The sequence below is a fragment of the Porites lutea genome, chromosome 11 (assembly GCF_958299795.1).
Source record: "Porites lutea chromosome 11, jaPorLute2.1, whole genome shotgun sequence".
NCBI lineage: Eukaryota > Metazoa > Cnidaria > Anthozoa > Scleractinia > Poritidae > Porites > Porites lutea.
Window position 1 is genome coordinate 17,244,218 of NC_133211.1, and position 26,689 is coordinate 17,270,906.

The 26,689-nt window shown below is 39.4% G+C and overlaps 2 protein-coding genes across 2 annotated transcripts; one reads left to right on the forward strand and one right to left on the reverse strand.

The window, feature by feature from the left end:
• Positions 1-24,242, forward strand: LOC140952022 (acyl-CoA dehydrogenase family member 10-like). The gene is made up of 27 exons (XM_073401419.1): positions 1-328; positions 1,492-1,763; positions 2,448-2,606; positions 2,691-2,751; positions 3,061-3,159; positions 4,050-4,144; positions 7,928-7,974; positions 8,862-8,930; positions 10,022-10,115; positions 11,164-11,251; positions 12,238-12,388; positions 12,809-12,954; positions 13,615-13,788; positions 14,092-14,262; positions 14,954-15,120; positions 15,522-15,662; positions 16,258-16,329; positions 16,478-16,543; positions 17,059-17,149; positions 17,838-17,914; positions 18,726-18,807; positions 19,485-19,573; positions 20,421-20,504; positions 20,622-20,716; positions 20,976-21,024; positions 21,777-21,854; positions 22,498-24,242. Exons 1-27 carry the CDS (start codon positions 91-93, stop codon positions 22,648-22,650), a joined length of 3,108 nt encoding a protein of 1,035 aa, XP_073257520.1. The 5' UTR covers positions 1-90; the 3' UTR covers positions 22,651-24,242.
• Positions 24,243-24,419: 177 nt separating this feature from the next.
• LOC140952483 (uncharacterized) lies at positions 24,420-25,945 on the reverse strand. Its single transcript, XM_073401907.1, has one exon. It carries the CDS (start codon positions 25,796-25,798, stop codon positions 24,572-24,574), a length of 1,227 nt encoding a protein of 408 aa, XP_073258008.1. The 5' UTR covers positions 25,799-25,945; the 3' UTR covers positions 24,420-24,571.
• Between the last annotated feature and the right edge of the window lie 744 nt (positions 25,946-26,689).

The following is a 26,689-nucleotide window of genomic DNA, read 5'->3' on the forward strand; positions in this document are numbered from 1 at the left end:
TGATAAGAATTTTAAAACAATCTCTCAAACAAAATATACAGATTTATACTCAAGATGGGAAGGTCAATATATTGGAGGAAAACAGCTTGAATGATGATTCCTCAACTAAGAAGTTTAAGATATCTTCATCTTCGCTGTCTGCATCTCTATCATCCTCGACACTATGCAGCTAGTGACCAATCACTTAAGCCTATATATAAGGCTGTTGCTTTTGACATGGGAGGGGTGGTGATTCCCACGCCCCTGCCTATATTCAATCAGTTTGAAGATGATCATGGTCTCCAGAGAGGCTCTATTGTCTCGGCAATCAAAGCTGGTGGAGAGAGAGGTAATTAAGAGCATTTGGTAAGAAAATTTAGTCTACTCTCTCTAAGACCCATACATGAGTGCTGGTGTCCACTTTATCTTTTTTTAAAACATTTACCAGAAATTACAAAATAATGCAACACTATGACTTACAATAATGTTATGATTAAGTTCACATTATCTGCGTAGTAGAATTATACAGTCAACTCTCTCTTAACCCTTTCACTGCCAATTTTAGCCAAAAGCAAATTTTGACCAAATTTCCAGATTTCATTTTGTGAAATTTTGAAAAATAAATTATAGCACCATGTGTAAGTACAGGCAGAGAGCTTTCATTTGAATGGTCACAACAAAGGATTTTGTCCACATACTCAAAAGTTAGAGTCACCTTTAAAAGACTCCATCAAGTACTCTGGCAGTGAAAGGGTTAACCCTGTAACTCCAAAGAGTGACCAACATCAGTATTATTTTTTCTCCTAACAATGTCTATACATAATGAAGAAAAAAATTGTAACGAGAATGAATAAAATGATTACCAAAGAGAACATGCTTTGATCTTTTATCAAATTCTCTCAACTAATTCTGTAAGGAAATGTATGGAGACCAGCCTGGAGAATTTGTATGTGGATATTGGGGCTAAAATGGTTAACAGAAGCCTCTCTAACATGCAACTCCAGATTGGTTTCTGTTGTTCTAATCTTTAGTCATTGATTTTTGACTCCTTGCAAGAGGTGCATCTGGACTAAAATGGACTCTTACCCATTAGTGACAGTTCCGGAGGCTTTGACTGGGTATATGTTACAGGACGGTCAAAGTAATATTCAGGTTAAAATTATTTAATCTGGGTTGATTCTCTATTTCCTTTTTTTCATAGCCCTAATTATTCATGAATTAGGGCTAGGAGACAAAGGGAATTGAGAGTCAACCTAGGTCAAATCAAAATTAACCTGAAATCAAATTTGACCTGTAACATGTATATTGACTAACCTGTCCAAAAAAATTACAAATTCCTCTTATTTTATATTAAAGGATCTTTTTACTTGGTAGAAACTATTCATTCATCGTCAGACTTGACTTAAGACACCTCTCTAGTGCAGGCAGTTAGTGCTATTCTATTCCCAAAGGTTTCTGCATGTTTTATAGAGAGATTTTGAGTCTGACTATAAAATTATTTTGTTCTTGCAGGTGTCTGGGCACAGCTGGAATGTGGTCGTCTATTGCCAGAGGAATTTGCCAGGAAATTTACAGAAATCCTTCAAACGATGACACATCAACCAGTGGACATGGGAGCTCTATTACCAAGCATTCATAAAGCAATGATTGAACCATATCCTGAAGTGCTGACAGCTATCCAGTGCATAAGGGCAGAAGGCCTCAAGACAGCTTTGATTACAAATAACTGGTGGTTGGAAGAGGGAAGATCGTTTTTGCCAGTTGACAAGAAATATTTTGACGTGGTGAGAAACTTTTGAATTGACTCACTTTTATACCCCTGGCCATTACTTTGAACATTATTTTGACCGTTGACTTGATTGTTCCTGTTATCGGACTTTTCTTTTAGCAAGCTAGTTTAAGTGGCAGATCTAGACTTTGAGCTAAATGACGGGCCTGCTGATCTCAGAAATATTTTTATTCTTTCTGGACCACACAGGCTTTGAGTTTGTTCTAAAAACAAGATGCAGGTGTGACCCCCCCGAGGCCCCTCCCCTAGATCTGCCACTGCTAGACAAGTGTATACCTGTGATAACATAAAAATTATACAAATTCTTCTAGTACAGACATTATGAAACAGCTATATTATTTATAATACTCTCTGTTACAACTCCTACCCCTCTCAGAATTGTTGGCATTTTTTATTCTGGTTTTCACCCTTTAAACAAACCCTCTGGATTAGTGGGCTTGCTCCATGTGATACAAACCAACACCTTTATTGCTGATAATCCACTTGCGTAATATTGGCTTATAGCTTACCCACTGGAAAACCATGACAAAGGAACTTGTGTCAGACCACCCTGTTTCTGCTGTGATCATTACTGATTAACTCCTGCTCCTACATCCCACGTAATTGTCAATGGCATTTTATTATTACAAATCATGAAGTTTTAACTGAAAAATTTTCTTGTGCTTAATTTGATCTCAAGGTAGTAGAGTCAGCAATTGAGGGAAAACGGAAACCAGACGAACCAATTTATCTCAAGTTGCTAGACCAACTCAAACTGAGTCCTGCAGAGGTGGTTTTTCTTGATGATATTGGCAGTAACGTGAAGACTGCTAAACACCTGGGTTTCCAGACGATTAAGGTAGACTATGATCTTTGGAGGAAAAGCAATGTGTGCCCCTTGCCATTATTACATGATATTTAAACATTTTCATCTGTGAATTAGGTTGATGATGTCAAGGTTGCTTTGGGTGATTTGGAGAATTTGCTGCATTTTCCTTTGAAAGGTATTCAAAACGCTTTATAAAAGGCGGTATAAAAGACCTGTATTGTGAAATGAAACATTAATAATTTAATTTACAGCTGAAGGATAACAGTTCATTATCCAATGTTACTAACACTAACCCTATATCTCACCAAAGCCTGGTCCCACTGGTACTTTCTCGGGGTTTAAGATTTCCAGACAATTTTAGTCTTTTGGCAAAATAGTTTGGCAAGCAAATTAACTTATAGGGATAAAGTGTTTAGAGGCCACCAGTAGACAACCAGATCATTGACTTCTCCAGGATTTAAAATAAATTTTCTTTGCTTTGTAGGCTATGTTCCCGGTACTACAGCAGTTCGTAAAGTTCACCAGATCCCTGCTGACTCTCTTACAAGGTATCTGCAAAATGAAGTGGGGCTACATCAAGAAGGTGACCATTATTATAATTTTCAAAAACTATGCACATGTCCTTCTGTTCCGGCCCACAGCAATTATTAAAAAACGTGTTTTTAATACCATTAATTTTTCCAAATTCCCAAATTGTCAACTTTCCTCGTGGCTGATAACTGATACATTTTACATCGCCATTAGAACAAAGCACAGTTATATTCAACCTTTTGGGGCATCGGAGTGTACAATGATCCCCTTTCTTAAGAAATTTTATCATGGGAGTGGCCAAGAGTAGAGGAGGCCATATAGTTCACTGGGGTTTTGATCTACTGTACAAGGGCTTGAAGGTTTGAAATATTACCTGTAAGTACCTTCACAGGTATGCTTAATAAATAAATGTGTAAATGTGTGATTTAATTAGAGTTTGGAGTTATACCATTCCATGGTGCACTTTGAAAGTAGGGGGCGAACTCATTGGTGAGACAGCATTTCGCGGGGTTTTATTTTCCCGATTTCAACAGCCAGATATGAAAAAGGGCATTAAATTTCGCGATTTCGCATTCTCGACTTAATTTTAGTTTTCAAAAAGTCTGAACATATTAAGAATTTCTAGATAGACTGGAACAAGCAATGTGTGAAATCTTTGCAAATTAAGATAGCAGTAAAACCAGTAAACAATTTGCGTATTTGTCGATACATATCCTGTATATGTTGTTGCTATAACATGTTAATAAATTTTTCTGTGTTTCTACAAGGATATTAAAATTTTGTGTGTGTAAATTTCGCGAAGGTTTAAAAACGCGGGTCTTTAATTTCGCCATTTTTTGGCAATCGCGAAAAAAAAAAGCGCGAAATTAAGTACCGATAAGGTAACTTTTTTTGTGTCCCCTCTGAGTCAGATTTATTCAGTTTGTTATTGATAACTTTCAGAGCCTCCCATCATTCGACAGTTTAAACATGGCCAGTCCAATCCTACGTACTATGTGGAGTATGGAGGGCAAAGACTAGTGATCAGGAAAAAACCTGTAAGTGTTTTAATGGGGGGTTATATGCTTTTGGTTAAAGACGTCGGTAATGGTCTATTGGCCACTGGTTGTGATGTATTGGCCTGATGTTATTTTTTTCTGAAGTTACATATGAACGTAAGGTAGGTTGCGAACATTAAACAATTATTGGATGAGGTTTTTGTGATATCCAAAATAATCAAGGTCGACGTAGGGATTATCAGCCGAAGCCGAAGGTGAGGCTGATAACCCTTACCGAGACCTTGATTATTCTGGATATCACAAAAACCGAATCTAATAATTGTTTTATTATACATTGAACGAATCCTTTCTTTCTCGCTTCGACATAAAATGTTTTCAAAGTTTGTGCCAACTCTTCCTTTTCCTCAGGTTCTGTCAGTTTTTTCTCTTACACGTAAAACAGCCCCTTTGCCACCTTCGTCGACCTTTTTGTGTTTGAGAGTCCTTGTCTTCAACTACTTTTTTGATGTCTTGCTCGGTCAACGAAGCAAACGTGGAAGTCATGTTTTTGCTTCTTCACTGACGGCAAGCAACACAAAGCTCACGAACTTGACATGATTACCCATAGAAATCATGTACCGCGGTCATACATGACATGATTACCCGTGACCTTGAGTGTCCTTGACATGATTATTGTATAATCTGCAGCTAGATGACGTCCCAGGTGCTGATTTCGAAAATTCACTGTACGCTTTCGGCCAATCAAAAAAGAGATAGTGAGTTGAATGTATAATAATATAATTTATCCGGAATGACCCACAGTTGACTCCGGATAACTCGAACCAAAGTCGATTTCCCCTGGATTTCCTTTATACATTTACTGTAATTCTACCCTCTGTAACTCGAACCCTCAATATCTTGGACCTCCCGCTAACTCAAAGTAATAACAATGCTTATGGATAAAACTGGCGTGAAACTACTTATTTTTGAGTAGAAGTAATAAACAGTAAACGACAATTAAGGGAAAAACTTGGTCACGTGGTACAAATTCACGTTTGCCGTTTGGCGTAAACTTGAATCTTAAGGTGGCTCCGTAATTAATACAAGAGCATTTAGCTGTGACAAATTTTCCGTCATAACTTTTTCGATTTTAACGCGATGGCTGCGAAACTTTGCAAAGAACAACCGATACCATTCGGCAATAATACGGAATATTCCGATTTCATTGATTGTAAATATTTCTTGAGAAATTAGCGCTTAAAAGGACCCTAATGTTCAATGAAAATCGCGTCTAGTAAAAAATTTTGCTGATATTTTTTACTGAAATTTCTGGTATCGGCTTTAATTGATATAATAAATATGCCAGAGGAATTTCAGGAAAATCGTTGGAGCAGAAGTCCGTAACTAAAAGTCGCTCAAAATTCAGCTGTGAAATTGTTTTGGAATTTCAAAAATAAATTACTATCTGGAAGAAGGAGACACCAGTTTGAATTTTCGGGACAAGTAAATTCAATGTTTGCTAATTCTGAAAACAAAAGCCGATTGCCTATCGTGCTATTCTTTAAAAGGTACTTTTCAGTTTTAGAAGCACTATAAATTACTCCAAACCTTGCTCTGACGTCGAATGACTTGTTCCTCGACATTTTTAAAATATCCCTTGGCAGTTTTGCTTCAAACTCCTGCTACATACATGTTGATGTATTACAATGCATCCTCAACGGCTTTTCCTGCTGTACGTTGTTTCCAATTCAGGAAAAAGGTATTGGGATTGTAAGCTACCTTGTATCGAAGCTCAGATAGAACTGTCCAGCATCTTTGTTTATGACGAGAAAATGAGCACGAGCGGCAGCTCTGCGAGGAATTCGCACCTCAGCCAGGGGGGACGAATGACAATGATGCCCATGTCTGTGAACCGATCTGTATAAACATGTATTGCAGAGCAAAACATAATAATCAAGAAAAAAAAACCCATTCATTGAACGAAGAAGTGACAAAAATTTCAGAGTTGTAAATTTATTCACGGGCAGTATTTTTGCGATAATTTTATTTTGCACTGTCATGTTATTCGGTTCACAGGCATGGTCATCATTGTCGTTCGTCCCTCCTGGGTGAGGTGCGAATTCCTCGCAGAACTGCCGCTCGTGCTCATTTTGTAGTCATAAACAAAGGTGCAGGACAGTTCTATCTGAGCTCTGATACGAGGTAGCGTCCAATCTCAATACTTTTTTCCTGAGTTGGAAGCAACGAACAGCATTAAAAGTCGTTGAAAATGCATTGCAATACATCAAAATGTATGCAGAAGGAGTTTGAGCCAAAACTGCAAAGGGATATTTTAAAAATGTCGAAGAACAAGTCATTCTACTTCAGAGCAAGGTTTGGAGCAATTTATAGTGCTTCTAAAACTGAAAAGTACCTTTTAAAGAATAGCACGATAGGCAATCGGCTTTTGATTGCAGAATTAGCAAACATTGAATTTACTTGTCCCGAAAATTCAAACTGGTGGCTCCTTCTACCTGATAGTAATTTATTTTTGAAATTCCAAAAACAATTTAGCTCAATTTCACAGCTGAATTTTGAGCGACTTTTAGTTACGGACTTCTGCTCCAACGATTTTTCTGAAATTCCTCTGGCAAATTTATTATATCAATTGAAGCCGATACCAGAAATTTCAGTAAAAAATATCAGCAAAATTTTTTACTAGACGCGATTTTCTTTGAACATTAGGGTCCTTTTAAGCGCTAATTTCTCAAGGAATATTTACCATCAATGAAATCGGAATATTCCGTATTAGTATATACTAAAACAGTGGATAGCGTTTTTCGCGCGCTCTGATTGGCTACTCAATCAGTGAATATCCTGCACTATTCACTGATTCACCTCCAGTTCCTCCGAGCGAGCGACGCCAAACTCGCGTAAGTTGCGAGCAAAATGCCTTCCCGGTTTGCTGCCGTAAGCAAACAAAGAAATTTCACAACTAATCAAGCAAGCTGTTTCCGAAATACACGAAGAAGGTGACGAAGTTCGGATTGGAAGTTTTAATAGGTAAAACTTTGACTTTTTGACACGAATTTATCGATAAAACCGGTGAAAAAGTTTTTTGTTTACAAATGCAAATTAAGTTTAAGTCTTGCGTTAATTTATTTAGTTGAGTTGTTCATAAATAAGCTTAAAACTAAATTTAATAATCTTTTTTTATAGAATGATTTTAAATAAAAAAAAAAATTCACAACTCCTTTTGAAGAAATTTTCCCGCAAGAGCTAAACAAATGCCTTCAAAAGTTTTAATTGTCGGCAAGAAAAAGCGACGGCCGCGGCCGCCCGGTCATTACGCGCCAAAATTGTAATCGTTGGCAACAGTATTTGAGTTAAAAATCGTCATTTTTGTGCTCAATTATCTCACTGTTTTAGTATATACTAAAACAATTATTCACCTCAGTGTCGGTGGCTAGTCGTGGATATTTACCTCACTGCTTCGCAGTTCGGTAAATATCCAGGACTAGCCACCTCCACTTCGGTGAATAATTGTTATTTATTGCCGAATGGTATCTGTTGTTCTTTGCAAAGTTTCGCAGGCATCGCATTAAGAACCAAAAAGTTATGACGGAAAATTTGTCACAGCAAAATGCTCTTGTATTAATTACGGAGCCACCTTAATCTCTCTATTATTAAAAAGACGTGTAGTCTTAAAGGTGATGTTACACCAGTTACACGGGACGATTCGCAACGACGATTTTTAGCGCAACACACGCTGTGTTGCGCTAAAAATCGTCGTTGCGAATCGTCTCGTGTAACATCACCTTAAAAGTACAGGTCATCTAACAACACGCATGTCTGACATCATAGCCTGGGAAGCTTCTACCCTCTGCGCATGCTGTGGAGAGAGAATACAAGTGAGTTTAGCTTGCATGCAGGCTCCAATTGATATCCAATGGATACATATCTTTCCAGTGGATAATGCAGTTGTTTACCCTGATAGTTATTCACTGAATAGCGAATTTTCAGCTGGATAGCGCTATCCACGTTATGAACACTGATCATGTGTAATTCTGATTATCTCAGGAGTGAACGGTATTCATACTGGTAGTTTACACAGCATCCAGCTAGAACTAAAGTAATTTCAGAACATTAACATCCGAACGTAACTTACCTTATTTTTTTGATATGAATTCCCACTGCCCAATGAAAGCCTATAAAAATTTACCTATCAATTCTCCCCGTGGCGCAACAGTTGTTGTACCTCTTGTGACATTTTTGGTAGTGTTACCACTTGCATAAATGCTCTAATTGGCGCCCTTATTCGAATAAGCATTCCCCCACCCCACTAAGCCCTTGACACCCGTCCTTACTGAATATACTGTATGCAGTATGTTTATCTTATGGATATAGCATGATATGTTTAATCAGTAGAGAACGACGCATGTCGTGGCCGAAATTCTGACGAATGAAATACTGTAACTACACCTCTAGTCGACTCAACAACTAAAATTAAAAACGCGCTGCGGCGGCAATGTGAGCGTTTACGGTAAATGGTGTCTTTGAAAAACAAGTTATCAAACAAGTTAAAAGGCCCCATCCATTCCCATTCGCTTTGATTTAGTACATGCCTCAATTCTATATTTTTTTTGTTTTCGCTTTCTGGGAGTTAAACTTACCTAAAAGATTTCCTTTTATACGTGAAGGGGAATAAATGCCTTGGTTTTCGTACATGGCAAACTATTAAATATAAAGATGATCTTCTCTAAAGTTAGAAAGTTATACGAAAGTGCTTCTTTTTTAGGGTAATGAAGGCGCTTGGTTCTGCTGGAGTTCCTGTTCCAAAAACTTTAGCGCTGTGCGAAGATAGCAGGTGAAATATCTAATCATGAATTGACTTCCGTGCGACTCTTTATTGGACATTTTTGCTTTTTTTGGACATTTACCTGCGTTTAGTTATAGGGTATAAAATAGTAATTTGCGAAAAAGAGTTTGCTCTATGCTAACCCTTAGCGTACAGCGTACTATACCCTTCGTTATGACAGTCTTCTCCTCACTGTGTATCCTTAAGAAGTAGCGAATTTTGTGCAAAATTTGATAGTTCAAAAGCACAGCTTACTGTATTCTGCAAAGTTTCACAGAAAGTCTGGCTGGAAAATCAAATTTTCAGGGCATCTTTTTGGTAAGCTTCAGAGAATGTCGGCTGTCCTTTTAAAGTTCGGCAACTATTCTGTTTCAGTAAGCACCGACGGCCTACGAAATGCGCCGGCTACTTTGCTCAGAGAAGTCGGCTACTTTTTTCTACAAAGAAGACGTAACTAGTCTACTTTGAATAACGTCGTAACCAAAAAATGCATCATAAAGTCTGAATGAAAACGCAATTATATGTTTCCATAAAGGCCCACTAGTTTATACTTTAGTCATGTGAACGCTATATTTCAGTCATTTTTTCCCAAGTTTCTTTACGTAGAATTTGTTTACGTGCAAAAGTACGTAATTTAGATTTCATCATTTGTTCTGTGGCTGATAGATCGAAAGTTGAATGAATTAGCTGCATTGTCTTGAATGAAAACAAGAACCACGCTCTTTTGTCCTCAATTTATTCCCCATAATGCTGGAAATGGCATTTTAGGGCTTTGAATTTCAAAATTTTCTAAGGGAGCATGCCCCAGACCCCCCTAGAAAAAGGGGACTTGTTTATACAGTCGGTAACTCTATTCAAACCCGCTGGCTACTTGTATTTGTATATGAAACCCCTGCTGTTTAGTGTCTCTAAGTGATTTGGATATACTTTGTCGCTGGTCCATCTTCTACCAATTCAAATTTAACTGTTGAATGATTTTTCACGAGATTTTTCCTCGGGTTGTTTGTGTTAATGGAATTCACACGAAAACTCCCAGTCCAAACGTTGGAGTGCGCACGAACCTCGCTCCTGAAGGTGACTTGTTGTTGATCTCTCTGTAGTGTTTTGGGGACGCCGTTTTACGTTATGGAGTATGCCAGAGGACGCTTGTTCAAAGATCCATCCTTACCCGGCGTGACAGCGGAGGAGAGGAAGGTGAGAGTTGAAAGGGTGGGGGGAGGGGAGTTCATTCGAGAACTAATACAGTGGAACGAAGGGCCAGTTCAAGGGACTGGCAAAATATGTTCGCTTTAACGAACTTTCGTCATATCGAGGTTCTTTTGCATTTATTTTACTATTTTTGAGGCAAAGAAAATCGTTCGTTATACCGAGGACTTCGTTATATGGAGGTTCTTTATATCAGAGTTCCGCTGTAGACGTCGTTGTTTATAAACACGCATACAAATTTATGCGTTTAGCGCTTCCGTCCTCTCCTTAACGATTTGAAACTGATAATTACTTTTTTAGACTTTCTCCAGAGTAATATAGTTTGTAAACAGATAAATACCTGAGTTTGCATTCGTTTAGAAGCGCCAGTGGATTCCGACACTTCTGAAGCAGGAGCTTCCTCCTCCACAAGCTTTTTTCCCATGACATGAGCGAGGAGCGCGGACGTCAAAGTGGGGAGCTGGAGACGAGCGAAAACAGAGCCTTGCTCTTTCGCTGAGGCTGTCGCTGGGTTTTTCTTTGTTTCCCCACTCCTCAGTCTCCCTGTGACTCAAAGAAGCCTTTGAGGAGGAGAGAGAGAACAAGTTCCCTGTCATGTCACCCGATTTCGTGCTCTTATTTGCTTCTTCGTTTGAATATTTTTACCTTTGCTGCAAACAGACTTCACGGAGATTTCAGGATCGTAAATTATTCATATTTGTGCAGAAATGTTCTGTTGTATTAAGGCTCTGGCAACCTTGAATTCGAAAGCATACATTGCCGGACCAGGGCGTCGCGTAATGAAACTGTGTATCTTTGCCGCCGACATTTTTTTTCTCGTCCATGTTTATGAAGATAATGTTACAACTGAAAAAAAAAAAAAACATGAAATTAAACTGTGCAAAAGTTTGATTAATTCTCTACCGCGCGGTGTACGCATAAACCAAAGAGTATGTTTGTTATTTGGGAGGGAGGGATATGATGTTTTTCGTTTACTCTGCAAAAGTTTGGATGGTTTTTGACTCATCTTTTTGGTTGTTTGTTTGTAATTTTGCAGGAAATTTATCACGCAATGAACGAGACACTCCATAGGATTCACAATGTTGACATTGATGCGGTGGGTTTGGAAGACTTTGGAAAAAGAGGCAAGCTCTGTGGTCCACTGTAGTTTTCAGCTGTACACTTTGAAAACGCCAGGGGTTATTTGAAGACCCCGGCTGGTAGTCAGGCTGGGGTTCGAACACGAGACCTTAAACATGTCAAAGAGATCGGCACTCCCCCCCCCCCCGCCCCCTTCGTAAGGGGCACTCCCTTATTTGGTCTGAACAGATATGAGCCGTTTAGTAAGCAAGGTCTTGAGTCTTAAACAGGATGTATAATTTCACTAAGTATTTAGCGTCTTGAACGGGGTGTCTTTTTGCATCGATAGCCTTTAAACGAGTGTGAACGTGGTCGATGAGCTGTCGTTAATAATTCCATGATGTTAGTTTGAAAAATTATTTAATTCTGTATGCAAAACGAAACGAGTTAGGGTCATAAAATTGATAAGATCTCTTGCCTTAAACAGGGTAGCAAAATAAATGATTTTTGTCTTAAACAGGGTCAGGGTTGGAAGAACTCAGCGGCACATCTCTACTCAAACTTCCCTTGAGTGCCCTCCCCCCCGGACACATCCTAGTGAACCAATCAGCCGGGCGCCGGGTAGCCTTCGAGCAAGCTCTCCATATATTTCGAGTGCGGCTCTCGTGTGACTTCTCGCGACTCCTCCAAATGGAGCATGACTTTGAAAGGATTCAAACGCGCGAACATAACAGAAAGAACAAACGAACGGAAATAGAGAGATTTGATTGGTTTATCGAACGGATACAAAAACGTGCGTGGCTTTTGGTTGGTTAAGCGAACGCTCGAGTGAAAAAACTTCATGCCCGAGAGCTTTCTAGAATCAACCGATACTTCGCTTTGACGTCATACTGCAACAAGATTGGCCAATCGAACAATACCTTTTCCATTTTAGGGTTTTAGGGCCGTGTTTTGATCTTTTCATCCATAGGGTGATAAAACAGATAACGGGCACTTACCGAAACCATTTTTCATAGTCATACGAAAATCATTCTATTTTGTGATATTGCAGGAAACTACATACGCCGTCAGACAGAAACGTGGGGCAAACAGTACGAAGCCAGTAAGACCCACGACATTCCAGCAATGGACCATCTGATAGCGTGGCTGTTAGATAACATTCCTGCCGATGATAATACAACAGTTGTTCATGGGGATTATAGGTTGGATAGCTCGCAGCCTTCAGTGTACTTTTTTTTCTTAACTGTACTCATGGAACATTAACGCTTAAACCTGATCACAACAAATACTTGATCCATGCTGTGTGTATGCAGTCTTGTGTGAGTAGAATGAGCGGTGATACGGGAGAAATAGTTTTTTTTCTATGGGTAATTCAGCTTTTTAGAAGAAAACAGATCCCTGGAAGGAAAATATCAGGAATCAACCAAACAAGGAATCAACAAAACAAAAAATATCTCTCTCCGTGCTAATAAAGTAACACGGAATGTAGAATCCCTGTAGTCCCATCATGCAACGCTCCTCCTCGACATAATTCCACAGAGGAAGTTCATTTTATACCAGAGAATTTCATTTACACCTCTAATTAACCACTGTTCTTTACAATAGATATATCTTTGTTGCAGGTTAGATAATTTAATTTTCGACGAGAGAAAACCTGAGGTAATAGCTGTTTTAGACTGGGAGCTATCCACGCTTGGCGATCCATTATCAGATTTGGCCTACAACTGCTTACCTCATCATCTTCCTCCAAATTTCCCAGCATTAAAAGGTAAATTCATTTTGCGAGGAGGCTCAATTCATTTTGCGAGGAGGCTCTAACAATTGAATCAAACTTAAAAGCAAAATTTCAATTCTTATCTTTCTTCCCATTACATGTATTTGAATGCGATGAATACATACTGTATAGCAATTTGTCTCTAAGACGGACCCCTTGGGACCCGTACTAATTTCCAGGTGCCTACCTTGCGGAGAGTCGTATCCTCGGAAAACCAGTGGTTAGCCAGCAGAACAGGTGCTATTTTGTTCCGCAGGCTTTCGAGTCGCAGTCATTCGGGTTTGGAAAAAAACGGTGTGACGAAAGTTTGCCTGTTCTCGGTCTCTAAGAATGGGAGAGTCAAACAAATTGGCTAATGAAGAAAGAAGGGGACGAAATCCAAGGTAGTTATGACGTGTCCCTTAAAACAGCGTTGACCGTTTCTCTTTCGTGTCACTTTCCCTAGTCTTCATCGAGCCCTCTGCTTAGATAGAGCGGTTTTCACTTGACTGTCGAAAGTAATTGATGAATTGGTTTGGTTTTGGTTTTACTACGCCCTTTGGTTGGCTAGTGTATTTACTTTGGTTTTGGTTTTACGACAGTCAAGTGAAAACCGCTCTATGCCCATTTTTCCCTTCAAAATATGTACGTTAATTGCTCTGTTTATTTGAAAAGGCTTTGCTGACCGTGAACCCAGTTCTCTCGGCATTCCCACAGACACACAGTACATGGAGGAGTACTGTCAGCGCGCAGGGATCCCAGTGGTCAAGAACTGGAACTTCTATATGGCATTTTCATTTTTCCGTGTGGCTGCCATTCTTCAAGGAGTCTACAAAAGAGCTTTGCAGGGTGAGAAAACAGTCCTGTAGTCCCGTCCTGTTTCTCACTTTTTCCATCTCGCCGTTCAAATCTTCAAATGTTGTAGTGTGATTGAAGTGTTGCGGAAAATCTTTCTTAAAACCTTGTTTTCTGTTTGTTTAGGAAGGCGAATACTAGATAAACATACCCTGTAGAATGAACTAGTTTAATGTCATCACGTGGTACCGCGCGCTCGCAGAACCTTTTTGCAGTGTTTTCAGTTCAAGGCAAACGCCTGTTATCTGGGAAAGTTGTGGTAACAATAATCAATTTTTATTTGTATCATACACACAGGCCAGGCCAGTTCAGAAAATGCAAAAGCTGTGGGCATTCTTGCGGAAACAATGGCTAAGACCGGTTGGAAACTTGCTTGTAAAGAAACAAGGCCCGGCAATGGGGCTGGTAATGCTGGAAGCACCAAGTCTTCGAAGAGAATGTATTCCACTTCGACCACAATCACTTTAGGTAAAGAGAGCTGCTACTTGCGCTCTTAAAAAAAGAAGAAAAGAAAAGAAAAAGCACTTGCTGGTAAAGCAAGTATAATAACCTTTCTTTGTTTCTAGTGGTTGAAACTCGAAGAACGCACAGGGAAGAAAGTTAAGACGATTTTCAACACAGAGAGTGGTAATGAACTTGTTGGTGATGTGTAGACGACAGTTTACCACTTCAATTTTTTACCCGAGTTTATGGACAATTGAACTGTGCAGCTAGCATTTTAACACAGAGTCAACCGCACAACATTAGTTTTGTCCAGAAAGATAAGTTTGTTTATATTAAGTACCTTGCGTTGCTTTAACATGTTCATCTTTATTAATTTCTTCGTCCCCGCACTGTGGGAATTGTGTTTCTTTATTGCAAGGTTTTTGAGATCGTAAAAGTGGGATCAAGTACTCTGCTAGCAGAGCTTTCTTTCCGGCATGCTTTTTACCTTGTACGAGTCGTTCGCTTGGTAGACATTCGCGTTGCTTGGCTTGTTTACTTTCGCACGTTTTCCGTGCCTATTTCAACTTTCCCAAAACAAGCGATCTCGAAAACTCTATTTGGGCAACGCCAAAATAAAAAGCAAGCAGCCCGTGAAAAGTCGTATGATGACATCAAGTTCTTTTTTCAGGTCAAAGCTAATTAATGTTTCTTCTTGTTTGTATTTTTTTTGCAGGTGCATTGCCTGTTGCCATCACGTCTCTTTCGCCCCGCGTGCAACAAATGCACCAGCAGCTGACAGGTTTCATGAACGAGCACGTGTACCCTAACGAAGCTGAGTTCAACCGACACCAGTCCTCTGAACAATGCTGGACACCTCATCCACTGTTAGAAAAGATTAAGGTAAGGTGTGGTTAGCTCCCTATTGTGTCTCAAAGACACTCGCCTGAATGGATGGCTGCTAAGGCATCGTCATGGAAGTCTAACTAAATCTTTGGGATCAGGAGTGTAAACTCCTGGTCATCTAAAAGCGTTACGGAAACTGGGAATTTCAACTTGCGTATTTCAGCTGTTGCTGTTCTTTCGCAACAGCAAGATAACAAACTTGCTAACGAACGAATGAGTGAACGAATGACCAAACGAATTTCAGAAGCCCTCCTCACCTTACCTTATAGGCTTCTTGTTACAGGCATTCTTCATACTGCTCGGATGAGCTGTGTTGGAAGCGTACCCTATGACGCCAGGTAAAGAAGATTGCAAATTGTAAGCTAAGTACCTCGGCGATCTTCATTTGTTGTTGACAGGAAAAAGCCCGATTAGCCGGCCTTTGGAATCTGTTTATTCCTCTTGAAGCAGACCCTAATGTGAAATATGGCGCTGGACTAACCAACGTAGAGTACGCGTACTTGTGTGAAGTGATGGGAAGATCAGTGTACGGACCAGAGGTATGTTAATAGCGGAGCTCTCGCGAGCGAAACTTCCCCAGTGGAGCGTGCATTACTATAGAAAACAGAAACCTATCGATGCGAGGATATTTGGTAGTCACATGACCGACCGGAACTACGTACTTCGCTACCCCTACACTTAAGCCGGAGCGAAATTTCGTATTTAAGCAGCCGCTCGTTTTGGCGGTAAATCGCATGGCCACCCCGACTTTTAGAGAGAAAAAGCAAACTAAAGACAACAGAACCAAGGCTTGTTTTCAACTAAATTTTTATTACATTGTATGTTTATACATTGACGTAGATATTAAGCAGAGAAAGAGTTGGATCGAGAGAGATAAAAAACAAAGGAGACGAAATTCGTTAGAAGAATAACGTGACAGTTTTAACATAGCTTTTTATGTTTCTGCTGTGTCGGGCCTGGTTACTGCTAGGGTATTGCTTTGCTCGCTCGAAGTTTAAAAAAGTTACGTCACTCTTTGTATTGTTTATATGATCGATTATTGACAAGAGAAGAGCGATTTGACCGAAGATGTCTTATCGAATGGTTTATGTGAAGAAACAAGCAGCCTGATATATATTTTTTTAACCTCGATAGCTGTTCAATTGTTCTGCGCCAGATACTGGTAACATGGAGGTACTGATCAAATACGGCACAGACGAACAAAAGGTATGATACCTATACACCTCTGATGTGAGGATGGAAAAAAATTATAGTTCTTCATATTGTTACGTGGGCTGAATAACCAAACATCAATGTTTATAGGCTTTAATTCTGATTTTAGCTGAAATTTTCCGGCTTTTATTTATTTCCACAGGATAAATGGCTACATCCACTTTTAGACGGAAAAATCAGATCTTGTTTTGCTATGACAGAACCAAAGGTAATAATTAAAGCAAACTCCGTACCCGTTTTTTATCATTTATCATATATTGTTTTTCGTTTTTTTTTTCGAGTCGACTAACTGTGAGTACGGAACAGAGTTATCTCAAATGGAAGGCTTGTCTTTCGCGTTGGTTGTGCCGCTAGGAACTCTTCCTTACCCCATGAAAATTTTTAGACAAAGGAATAGTTTCTCTCTGGAACAAACCGTCTACTTATTAGAATATTCCGCCTACTCAAAAACGTTTTAAAAATCCCGCCTGCCTTGTAAAAAAATACCTCATCAAGGAGAAAACTGCCTGAAATGTTTGCAGTGCAATTCTCCTCTAGGGAGGGAGGCAGGGCACTATGATGATGCCATGCACTTCCTCTGCTTTTTTTTTTACTAAATATATACATGAATATTATATAGTTGCTATCAACAGTGTCTAACAAGGTTACTGTAGCTTAATCGTCTGTTCCTCAGGCTTTTTTTCTTAGTGTAATATCTTTTTATTCCGATGTCATTCTTTATAGGTAGCGTCATCAGATGCCACTAACATCGAATCTTCCATAATTCTGGAAGGGGATCATTATATCATCAACGGACACAAGTGGTGGACATCAGGTTAAAGAAGAGGAAGTTGCCGATTTTACTGTCCGGCGAGCAAGGTCTCCATTTGGGAGAGTCGCCGCGATAACTCACGCGAGAGCCACAGGGGAAAGCTCGCGTGTTTTCTCGCGGCTAGCTTTGCTCGCAGGCTACTCTAGTTCTTATCTAAACACTGTTGACTTGTAGCATAATCTACTTTCTATTTAGAGTTGCTGCAGCCTCGTTTGTCTCTTTTGAAATTGGGACTCAGTTCCTTAACTCTTTTGGTCCCAAGAGTGACCAAAATCAACATTACCAGATCATTAACAGTTAATTTTATGAGAATTACTAAATTGATTACCAAAGGGAGAACGCTTTGACCTTAGACCAAATTCTCTCAACTTTTGTTAAAAGAAATGTATGGAGATCAATCTGGAGAATTTGTGTGTGGATCTTGGGGTTTAGAGGGATAAAAGAAGTTGGTTTCTGGTGACCTTCCATTTGGGCACACCCATTAGAGTTTTGTTATTAAATGGGCATTCTGGGAGGGCCGCTCGTTGGGCACGCAAACATAAGGTATCGTACAGCCCATTTTTTCCGCGCATTTTGTTGTCCTGGTCGTTTTCTTGGTCTATTCATTCCCAGATCCCTGAAATATGTTTCCAACGTTTGACTATATAGTAGCTGGAATGTCGTTGGATGTTTTATTTTTGACCATTTGCAGGTGGCATGGACCCTCGATGCAAGATCTGTATTTTTATGGGAAAAACCGATCCTGAGGCACCCAAACATAAACAACAGGTAGTGATTCTTTGTTGCGAGTTGATCGTTAACAGAAATGTCGCTTTTCATTAAAAAAAAAAATAAATAATGAGAAATTCAATTTTGTAAATTTGTCAAGAAATTGTAGTTTAATATGGTTAAATGACTTATGCCTCCAGTCTTCATGTAGATACGGGTTTTGGTAAGCAAAAGTTTGATATTGGTTTGACCGAATTGAAATTCGTTACTATCGGGCTTTTCTAACTATTTATTTTTATAATAATAACTTAGCCTCTTTTAGGAAGAAATGGGCTACTTTTAAACAATGCCCCTCAGAATATAATTTGACCAATACAGTTAATTAAAGTACAAGTGACAAACGGGCAGATGGGTGATGGAGGACCATAAGGCAGGCAGCCTTCTTTTAATTGTTAATATATAAACTATAGTATTTTGGTGGACTTTGTCCTTCCTTTTCTTTTTATTTATTTATTTCTTTGTAAACGATAACAGTTACCTGAAATGAATTGTAAATGTAATGTATTGTAATTGTTTGTGTGTGCGAAATAAAAAAAAAAAAAAAAAAAAACTATTTCTTTTTAACTTTGATCTTCTCTTGTGTAATAGTCTTTTACAGTTAGTTTCGAATCTAGTCGGTTCACAGACCTAATATCCTTACATCCCTTCAGAGAAGAGGGAACGCCGCTAGCGTAAGAGGGCGAGCTTTGAGTAGATGAGATATAGAATTTCCTTCTTTCGTGCCCTCTTGTCTAGAATGTCTAGGTAACCTGAGACTAAGGCTTCACTGATCTGTATAAACACAAACACTTCCTTCTCGAAATTATTTCAGGCTATGATACTTGTTCCTATGGATGCGCCTGGGGTTACTGTGGTACGACCTTTATCCGTTCTTGGATACCAAGACCCTCCTTGTAAGTTGTGCCCTAAATCTACAAACTCAACAATAATGCGTGGCTGTTACCCGACTTCAACTTCAACTTCAACTCAACTTTATTTCATAAGACTATTGGTTACAATAGACTGGCCCGCAAAATAGCAATTGCTAATCTAGGCGGACCAGTTAAAAGAAAAATAAATTGAAAGGAAAAGAAAGGAAAGGAAAAGGAAGGAAAAACTACAATTTTAAGTTACAATAAATATTACCCGACTCTGTTATTTAGAGCGTGAGACGGAGAATGTTTTCTATGTAGTGTTTTTTGTTTGGCTAAGGATTCCGAGCGGCTGTTAAGAGTAAATTATTTGTTATTTACTTCTGGTTTATAGCTTACGTCACGGCAGTCATGTTGGGCGTTTCCCTCCGCTGGGTTGTATTGTTTTGACAACCAACATTGCCACCTTGTCACGTGATTGCAGATCAAGATTTCTACTGTCACGAAACTCTTCAAAATTTTATTCGTTCTTCTTGGGATGAAGCTCTAATGGTTTCCATGCGAGGGTCTATTGTTTCTGTCGTTTGTTTATCGTTTTCTTGGCTAATCATGTTAGCTACTCCGAGGGCTCCCAGGCGACCCTAAGATTTGTGTAAGACAGGGAAAAGCCATAATGAAGCAAAGTTTCAGTATATTTATGTGGTTTTTACATGTTATAGGCGGGCATGCTGAGGTACTCTTCCAAGATGTTCGAGTTCCTAAAGAGAACATTTTACTGGGACCCGGAAGGGGATTTGAGATCGCTCAGGTGAGTCTCGTTAATAGCTCTGGTTATATTAACTGAGTTACTGAAGTACGTTGTCAAATTTACCTTCTAACGCAGCCGATAAAAACGAAATAGGCCACTTGCACTAAGAGGTCACTTGACCAGTGCTTCCTTTAAACAATGAGTTGGAGGGTGAGTTTGAATCTTGCTGATGCCAAAAATTGACACAGCACAGAAAAGTTATCCTACACCCGAAATTTGAGGGGAAACGAATTTAACGGAGATATTTTATGGAACTTTGATTTTTCAGCAAAGTAGTATGATTTGTATTGGCTGCCATGTTGGAGGACAAACTCTTGCCTTCCAACATGGCGGCCAAGACTACTTTTTGCTTATGTCTTGTTAAACGTTTGATAGTTACGCTCTGATGTGCTATAAACGTTACCAAATCATCTTTTCAACATTTTCCTTGAAGTTTAAGTGCAAAATTTGTGTTCAGAAAGAGGTAATTCATAATTTGAAAATCACATTTTGATCACGTGACCAGCTACGAACTTACATATTTTCAGAAAATGGTGCCGGTTTGAAAAACCAAATGACTATTATTTTGTTTAAGATATGACCCACGAGTCGTTTTTCGAAGGCAAAATCATATATAACTTCCATTTTCATAAAAACGATTTCACATGACCTCTTAGTGCAAATGGCCTATTTTTTTGACGCTTGAGCTGTAGTGTTCGTTGATGTGTTGCTGTCTTAAATCCTCTTTTGCTTGATTTTAATAGATTTGTTATTACATATTACTTTGTGTATTACCCTGTTTCGCCTTCTTATTAGAAACCACTAGACGACTGTTTATTTCAAGTTCATGCTTTTTTTATGTTTTCAGGGTCGCTTGGGTCCAGGCCGTATTCATCATTGCATGCGCTTGATAGGGCAGGCAGAGAGAGCCCTGGAACTGATGATTGAAAGAGTAAGTGTTGAGTGAACTGTCGTCGTTATTGAAATTGGCATCTCCTTGTGTTGCAAATCACGAATCGGTTCTCCCAAATAACACTAGCGACCGACATTTTCTTTTCTTTATTGACAGGTTAAAAGTAGAGTGGCTTTTGGAAAACCTTTAGTCCAGCAAGGAAGCATTTTACAAGACATAGCAGAATCCAGAATAGAGATAGAACAAGCAAGGTGCGACTACCCCGCGCTTATTGTTAATTAGAGGGCAAAAAGAAGCAGCGAAAGGAATTCTTGTTTTACGTTTAGAGTCTTTAAAGCCTACGCAACCTACTCAGATGGCATAGATTTTGAATGTAGTTAAGGTAGTAGATTGTAAAGGAATTCTGTTACTATGAGACCTTAAGCATAGAGCCCGCTTTGAAAATTACACTTCTGAAAAGCGCTTTATTGTTTGCCTGATTTAGTAACCACCTTGAAATTATTTTTGCAGACTTCTAACCCTCAAAGCTGCCCATCTAATGGATACCGTAGGAAATAAGGTATTTTATTTCAAAGGTTGTTTGAGTATTTAGCATACTACACGTTGTCTTTGCTGATTTATTTATTGCATTTTTTAGTTTTATGAAGTAAAAATCACGAATCTGAGATAATCTCATAAAATTGGGTACAGTGACACACCCAAGTACAAAATATGAAAATAAGCCTTGTATAACATATAATGTCAAGTGTCCGATTTGGCATTGAGTTTCAACTTTCAGCTGTTCTTTAACATATTAAGCAATCAAACCTGCGTTATGCCGTCACACTCTTTAGGAATGGCCAACTGATTGCTTAATACAGGTTGACCGTTTACCACAGGTTTGACAAACCTGAGAATTTATCAACAAAATAAAGATGGTAACAAAGTAAAAATATCCATAATACGACAAGTCGACCTCAGAGTGCTTCTATCTCTTCTTGTGCCAAAGGAGAGAGAGTAAAAGCTAAGACCATAAGCACTGAATGCCGTGCTCAGTTTTTCTTCTGCACTTCTATGGGACACCTTCATTGACAAAGAGACCGTTTAATATTGGTGAACTCGTTGGTACCACGAACATGTGTGATAGAACCGGCCGCTTCAGTGAAACAGATCAGTTTTACAGTAATTATTTAGGGACATGGTTTCCATGGCTTTGACCTCTTTAATTTGAAAATGAAAAGGCGATGGTTGTCGTCTTAATGGTACAAGATACCTTCCTTTCACTATGTCTGGCTGTATAAATGCCTTCAGCGTCTGTCATTCTTTTTTTAGGCTGCTTCTCCTGAGATCGCCATGATTAAGATAGTTGCTCCTCGGATGGCACAGAATGTCGTCGATAGAGCCATGCAGGTTTGTCTGGAATTCCATCCAACAGTTTTATACGCGAGCCTTAGCTGGAAAAGCGCTTTTAAAATGTTATCAACTAACAACATTTATCGGTGCCGTACCAAAGTACTGCTCAGTAGCTTTATGTGAATTCTCACACTTTAGGATTTTGTCCACAGACTCAAAAGTTATAACATAAGAGAATATAAACAGCACGACAGGAAATTAATGCTCAGAACTCCCGTTTAAATTGTTGGTGATGATTTACAATTTTTCCACCGATGTAAACAAACTATAGCAAATATGTTGCACTCATACCAAGAACACCTTGGGCATCTAATAAGATAACATTTCCATACTATTCTGCATGGAATTCTGAGGAACATCTTGTTGTAGAGCTTCTATTTCTGCTTTCGGTCCTCGTTCTGGCGTAACATAAGCATTCTGACTCTTTCACGTCAACCAGAAGTGGTCATTTTTCATTTTTGGACGGTGGTTTTGCCCAAATAATTGGACAAATCGTCTCTATAATAGCATAGTTATGATAATAGTAAAGACACTTTTGGTACCGTCAAGGTGATTTAAAATGAAAAAGACCTCACTTCCGGTTGACATGCGTCGCTCAAAAACTTCTTTGCTTAAGCTCCCTATTGGCTCGTTTTGACAGGCATTTGGAGGAGCCGGTCTTTCGTCTGATCAACCGCTGGCCCAGTTCTGGTCATGGGCTCGTGTTCTCCGCCTCGCGGACGGACCGGATGAGGTGCATCTTGGGGCGGTGGCAAAGCGAGAAGTAAACAAAGATAGCTTCAAAGGGAGATGAATTTGTTCAAGATATACGCTTAGTGAGCACAGAACTATGATTTAATTGCGTAATTCTATTTGAAATGTCTATCCCTATTATATGACTGGCTCCGCGAGAGGGGCTAAATCTTGGTGTCGCGGAAACCATTGTTGCTTAGTTACATGTATTGTGTTGTGGTGTAAGTATGGTTCAGCGTCTTATCAGTCTTTGTATTAAGTCATTTGGTGATCGCGCTTTCTGCAAAACCAAGAAACTATCGTAAGAGGTCTAGCTGAAGCAATTACTGTCGTCTGATCGGCCAATCGAGTCACCAGGATGGGCTGTCTTGCCGATCATTGGCCATTTAGCCACTTACCCATTTGGCCATTTGACTCCTGTCCATAAAAACGCAAACTTCCATATTTACCTTGTACGTGGATGATAACCGACATACGTTAAGACCGTAATAATCCGATAAGCTAGAGAGAGGCGAGGAGAGAAGACAAGGATTAAGGTTTTTTTAAAACTCAGCTTGTTGATCGCTTCGGCTGCCCACCCATCTCTTTCAGTACTGCCTCGTAACTCGTTGGTCAGAATCTGTGAACATATAAGGTGGTTATTAGCTATTATTTCAATGGTTACACATACGGGCAGGTCTGTTGAATCGTTTTGGGGAACGTGCTAAGGAACGGATAGCAAAAGCAGTGCTCTCGTACGTTTTCTTGGAAACGTCCCCCGTCCTTCGTACTAGATATTTCTGATATTTTTAAACGTTAATAATAGTGTCGAAAGCTAAAACAGTTTACAATTTTAATATTTTACTGTCTGAATGACGCAAAGAAGAGCATAGATATACACGTTTAGTGCACACAAATGATGAAGGAACTCACTTGATGTAACACTTTCCTACTCAGTCACTTCATCTACCACTTCAGAAACTCTGGGGAGAATGGGTGCAAGCTTTGGGTAATGTGACTTCTGGAATCGTTGGGAAGCGTTAGTTATGATTGGTCGATGGTGTTCAAGGCAACCATTGACCAATCATAAGTAACGCTTGTCCACTCAAACGATCCCAAAAATCGTTGCGCCGAAAGCTTCTTGTACCCATTCCCTCCCCTTTCTGGAGTCAGAAACTCTGGGGAGAATGGGTACAAGCTTTGGGTACTGTGATTTCTGGGACCGTTGGGAAGCGTTAGTTATGATTGGTCAATGGTATTCAAGGCAACTATTAACCAATCATAAGTAACGCTTGTCCACTCAAACGATCCCAAAAGCTTCTTGTACCCATTCCTTCCCCTTTCTGAACTCATTCTGACGCTTTGAGCAGCCAAAATTACCTATACAATTATTTCAATGCAAACCAGATTATTTTTTGCAGAAAAAATCTGGCAACGTGAAAGTGATAGGTTTTTTCAGACACAAATGTAATAAATTAGGTGTTGCTGGATGAAAAATTCTAGTAAACTAAATAAAATACTTGGTAATAAATCCAGTTTCATTCTGTTGATATTTTACTACTGTGTAAACATACGTTTTTATAAAGCGATTTTTATGCTACTTGTTTAAGATTAAACGGCCTTATATTTTTTGGCGTTACTTTAAGTAACCACCTCTACCAATTTAAAAAACTATTTATTTCTTCAGCGGAGCGCGAAGTAAAGGATTCGCGACTCTCAGGAATGTATCAAAGTTGCCATTTTTTGACAAGATTGGGCGTGCAAAGTCTGTAGGTTTTCGGTTCTATTCGGCTGTTTGACGAAGTGAGAGCCGAATTAGTTCGAGATATCTCGAGATCACTTCGATGAAGTTTTGTATCTGTTCTGAATTGACGTATGCGTTAAAGCTCTCTCTTTAAGTGAAAAATGGTTCTGTCTATAATGTGATTCCAAGGATCATGCTCGTTTGTTGGCTCCATATGGAGTAACTTAATAAAAAACCGAGTGTGCTGCAAACTGGAACATCAGCATATCGGTGGTAACTTTATTACGAAGTGCTTTAATTGCTTCGTCAATTCAGTAACATCGGGCATCGGGGACGCAGGTTCATTTGTTTCCTTAACGGCTTGAATGGCCGCCGCTAAAGAAGCCTCCTGGTCCAACAAGGGCATTTTCAGGCCCTTTACCGGTGAAGGTTGTCGTAGGAACACGGTGGGTTGTTGCATGATTGCTTTAAATACAGAAAATTTCATTAATTGTTTGTCGACAGAAGGGACCCAGCTGTCTTTGCGGTCTGAGCGGATTAAAGACGCTTTCAGATCCTCCACTTTTATAGCCCTGCAGACTTTGCTGCTTGTATACTTTCCGTCAGGTGTAATATCGTATTTATCAGCCTTTGGTAGGTAAAATACTGTTCGTGTAATCTGTTTACCAGTCTTTGTGGAAGCCATTTTAATAGTTGTCTGGTGTTTCCCGTTTGGAGTTGAAGTTTTTCTCTTTTCACAGTCGTTCAGTTCTGAAGGCTTTATGTCGTTGGCATTTTTTTCCTCATACTGCTGTTCATTTAACCCTTGTTTTCTTTGTGAAAGCAGACACTTACCCTTTAATGTAGTAGTTAGAGACAGAAGCGGCAAGGTATTGTTTGTCGTTTTGATACTACGGTCTTCAACACTGAATTGTACCTTTTTAGTTCTAGTCCCTCTGTTGTCTTGTTCGCTTCCCTCAGTCCCACTTTTGGAACTTTGAGGACTTCGTATCGTAACCCGCTGACCATCCAGAACAGTGGAGACAGGCAGATGTGGCAAAATATTATTTTGATGTTCTAAGCTTACTTTATCGTTGGTCTGATCGCATTTATTATGAAAAGCACCTTTCTTGTCTTGTTCCGTAGTCGTCCTGGAACTCCGAGAACCACGAGACGACGGTGGCAAGCTACTGTTGGGTTTATTCCACATGTGAAGCAATTGAGGAGAAAAATTAAGGCTACGTATGCATAACAGAGCTGGTAGGACGCTCTGGTCTTGGTTGCCCTTCGCTCCTTGTGATGTTAGTGAAAGATCAGGAAAATTTAGCTGGGAATTTCTAACGTGTTTCTCTTTTTCTGATGTCGATATTTCAACCGTGGTCTTTACCTCGTGTAGGATTATTTTCGCAGAGTTTTCCTCTCCAGTTTTACCTCCTTTTTGTGGGCTTAAAGCACCCTTCCCCTTCACATATATCCTACCACGGGCTGTTGGAGGCATATCCATCATTCCTCGGCATTTCAGCCACCTCTTTTCTTCATCAACGTTGAGAAACCTTAATTGTCGTTAAATATTTGCGAGAATTAGACAAGCAAAATATCAATTTATCCCATAATTCGTGTTAACCTAAATTCCGTTCTTTCTTATTATTTATTAAATCCGTCGGCAGGCTCGTTTTGTCTGTACAAACTAATCTTCTGAGGAACGTGATTTTCCCCAAGCCGGATGTTTCGTTGTTGTTGTTTTTTTTTCCCGTGCGCCTAAGTGATAACAAAAATCACTTAGATCATTTCTCATAAGAGTCTCATGCATTTGTAAGCTAAACATGTACGGCTACAAAAATTTTGGAGGGAATCGCGAAAATGATATGACAGTTTTTGTAACATGGAAGTGAAGATGTGAAATTTCATATATATTTCAGAGGCATGGCTAGCTGTGCTTTACGCCAGTGGGCACGTGCTTACCTGACAAAGATGTCGAAGATAAATAAAAACATAGCAAAGTAACGGTCTGATGGCCAATAAGAGACTCCGCTTTCACATCTTCCTGTTAATTTATTTCTAAAACTGAATACAAACGCATTTTTGTTACTGATTCTTTCGCACGCGAAGGCTGTACCTGCTACCTGAAGAACGTGGTCCTAAGACCAAGAGAATGCATAACTACTTGCCTCTCCACGATTATAAAAAAATAATAAAATTACACGGAAGTCCCCAAAATGAAAACGATTTGGTAGACGGAGGAGGGTTGATTTTGAAAAACTGTGGGTACCTATAGAAATTTCAGTTTTTAGCGGTACGCCGCTGTATTTGAACTGTGAGAGAAAGATCTCGCATTAGTCGTCCTGTGCTAGACACAGTGGAACCTCCGTCAAACGGACTCCCCGTATGCACCCTTCGA

Excerpts from the sequence above, each read along its gene's own strand:
- LOC140952022 (XM_073401419.1), top strand. The coding sequence starts at position 91 with ATGATGATTCCTCAACTAAGAAGTTTAAGATATCTTCATCTTCGCTGT. Across the intron at positions 329-1,491 it reads CAAAGCTGGTGGAGAGAGAG|GTGTCTGGGCACAGCTGGAA; the intron begins GTAATTAAGAGC and ends TTGTTCTTGCAG. Across the intron at positions 3,160-4,049 it reads AGTGGGGCTACATCAAGAAG|AGCCTCCCATCATTCGACAG; the intron begins GTGACCATTATT and ends GATAACTTTCAG.
- LOC140952483 (XM_073401907.1), bottom strand. The coding sequence starts at position 25,798 with ATGATGGATATGCCTCCAACAGCCCGTGGTAGGATATATGTGAAGGGG.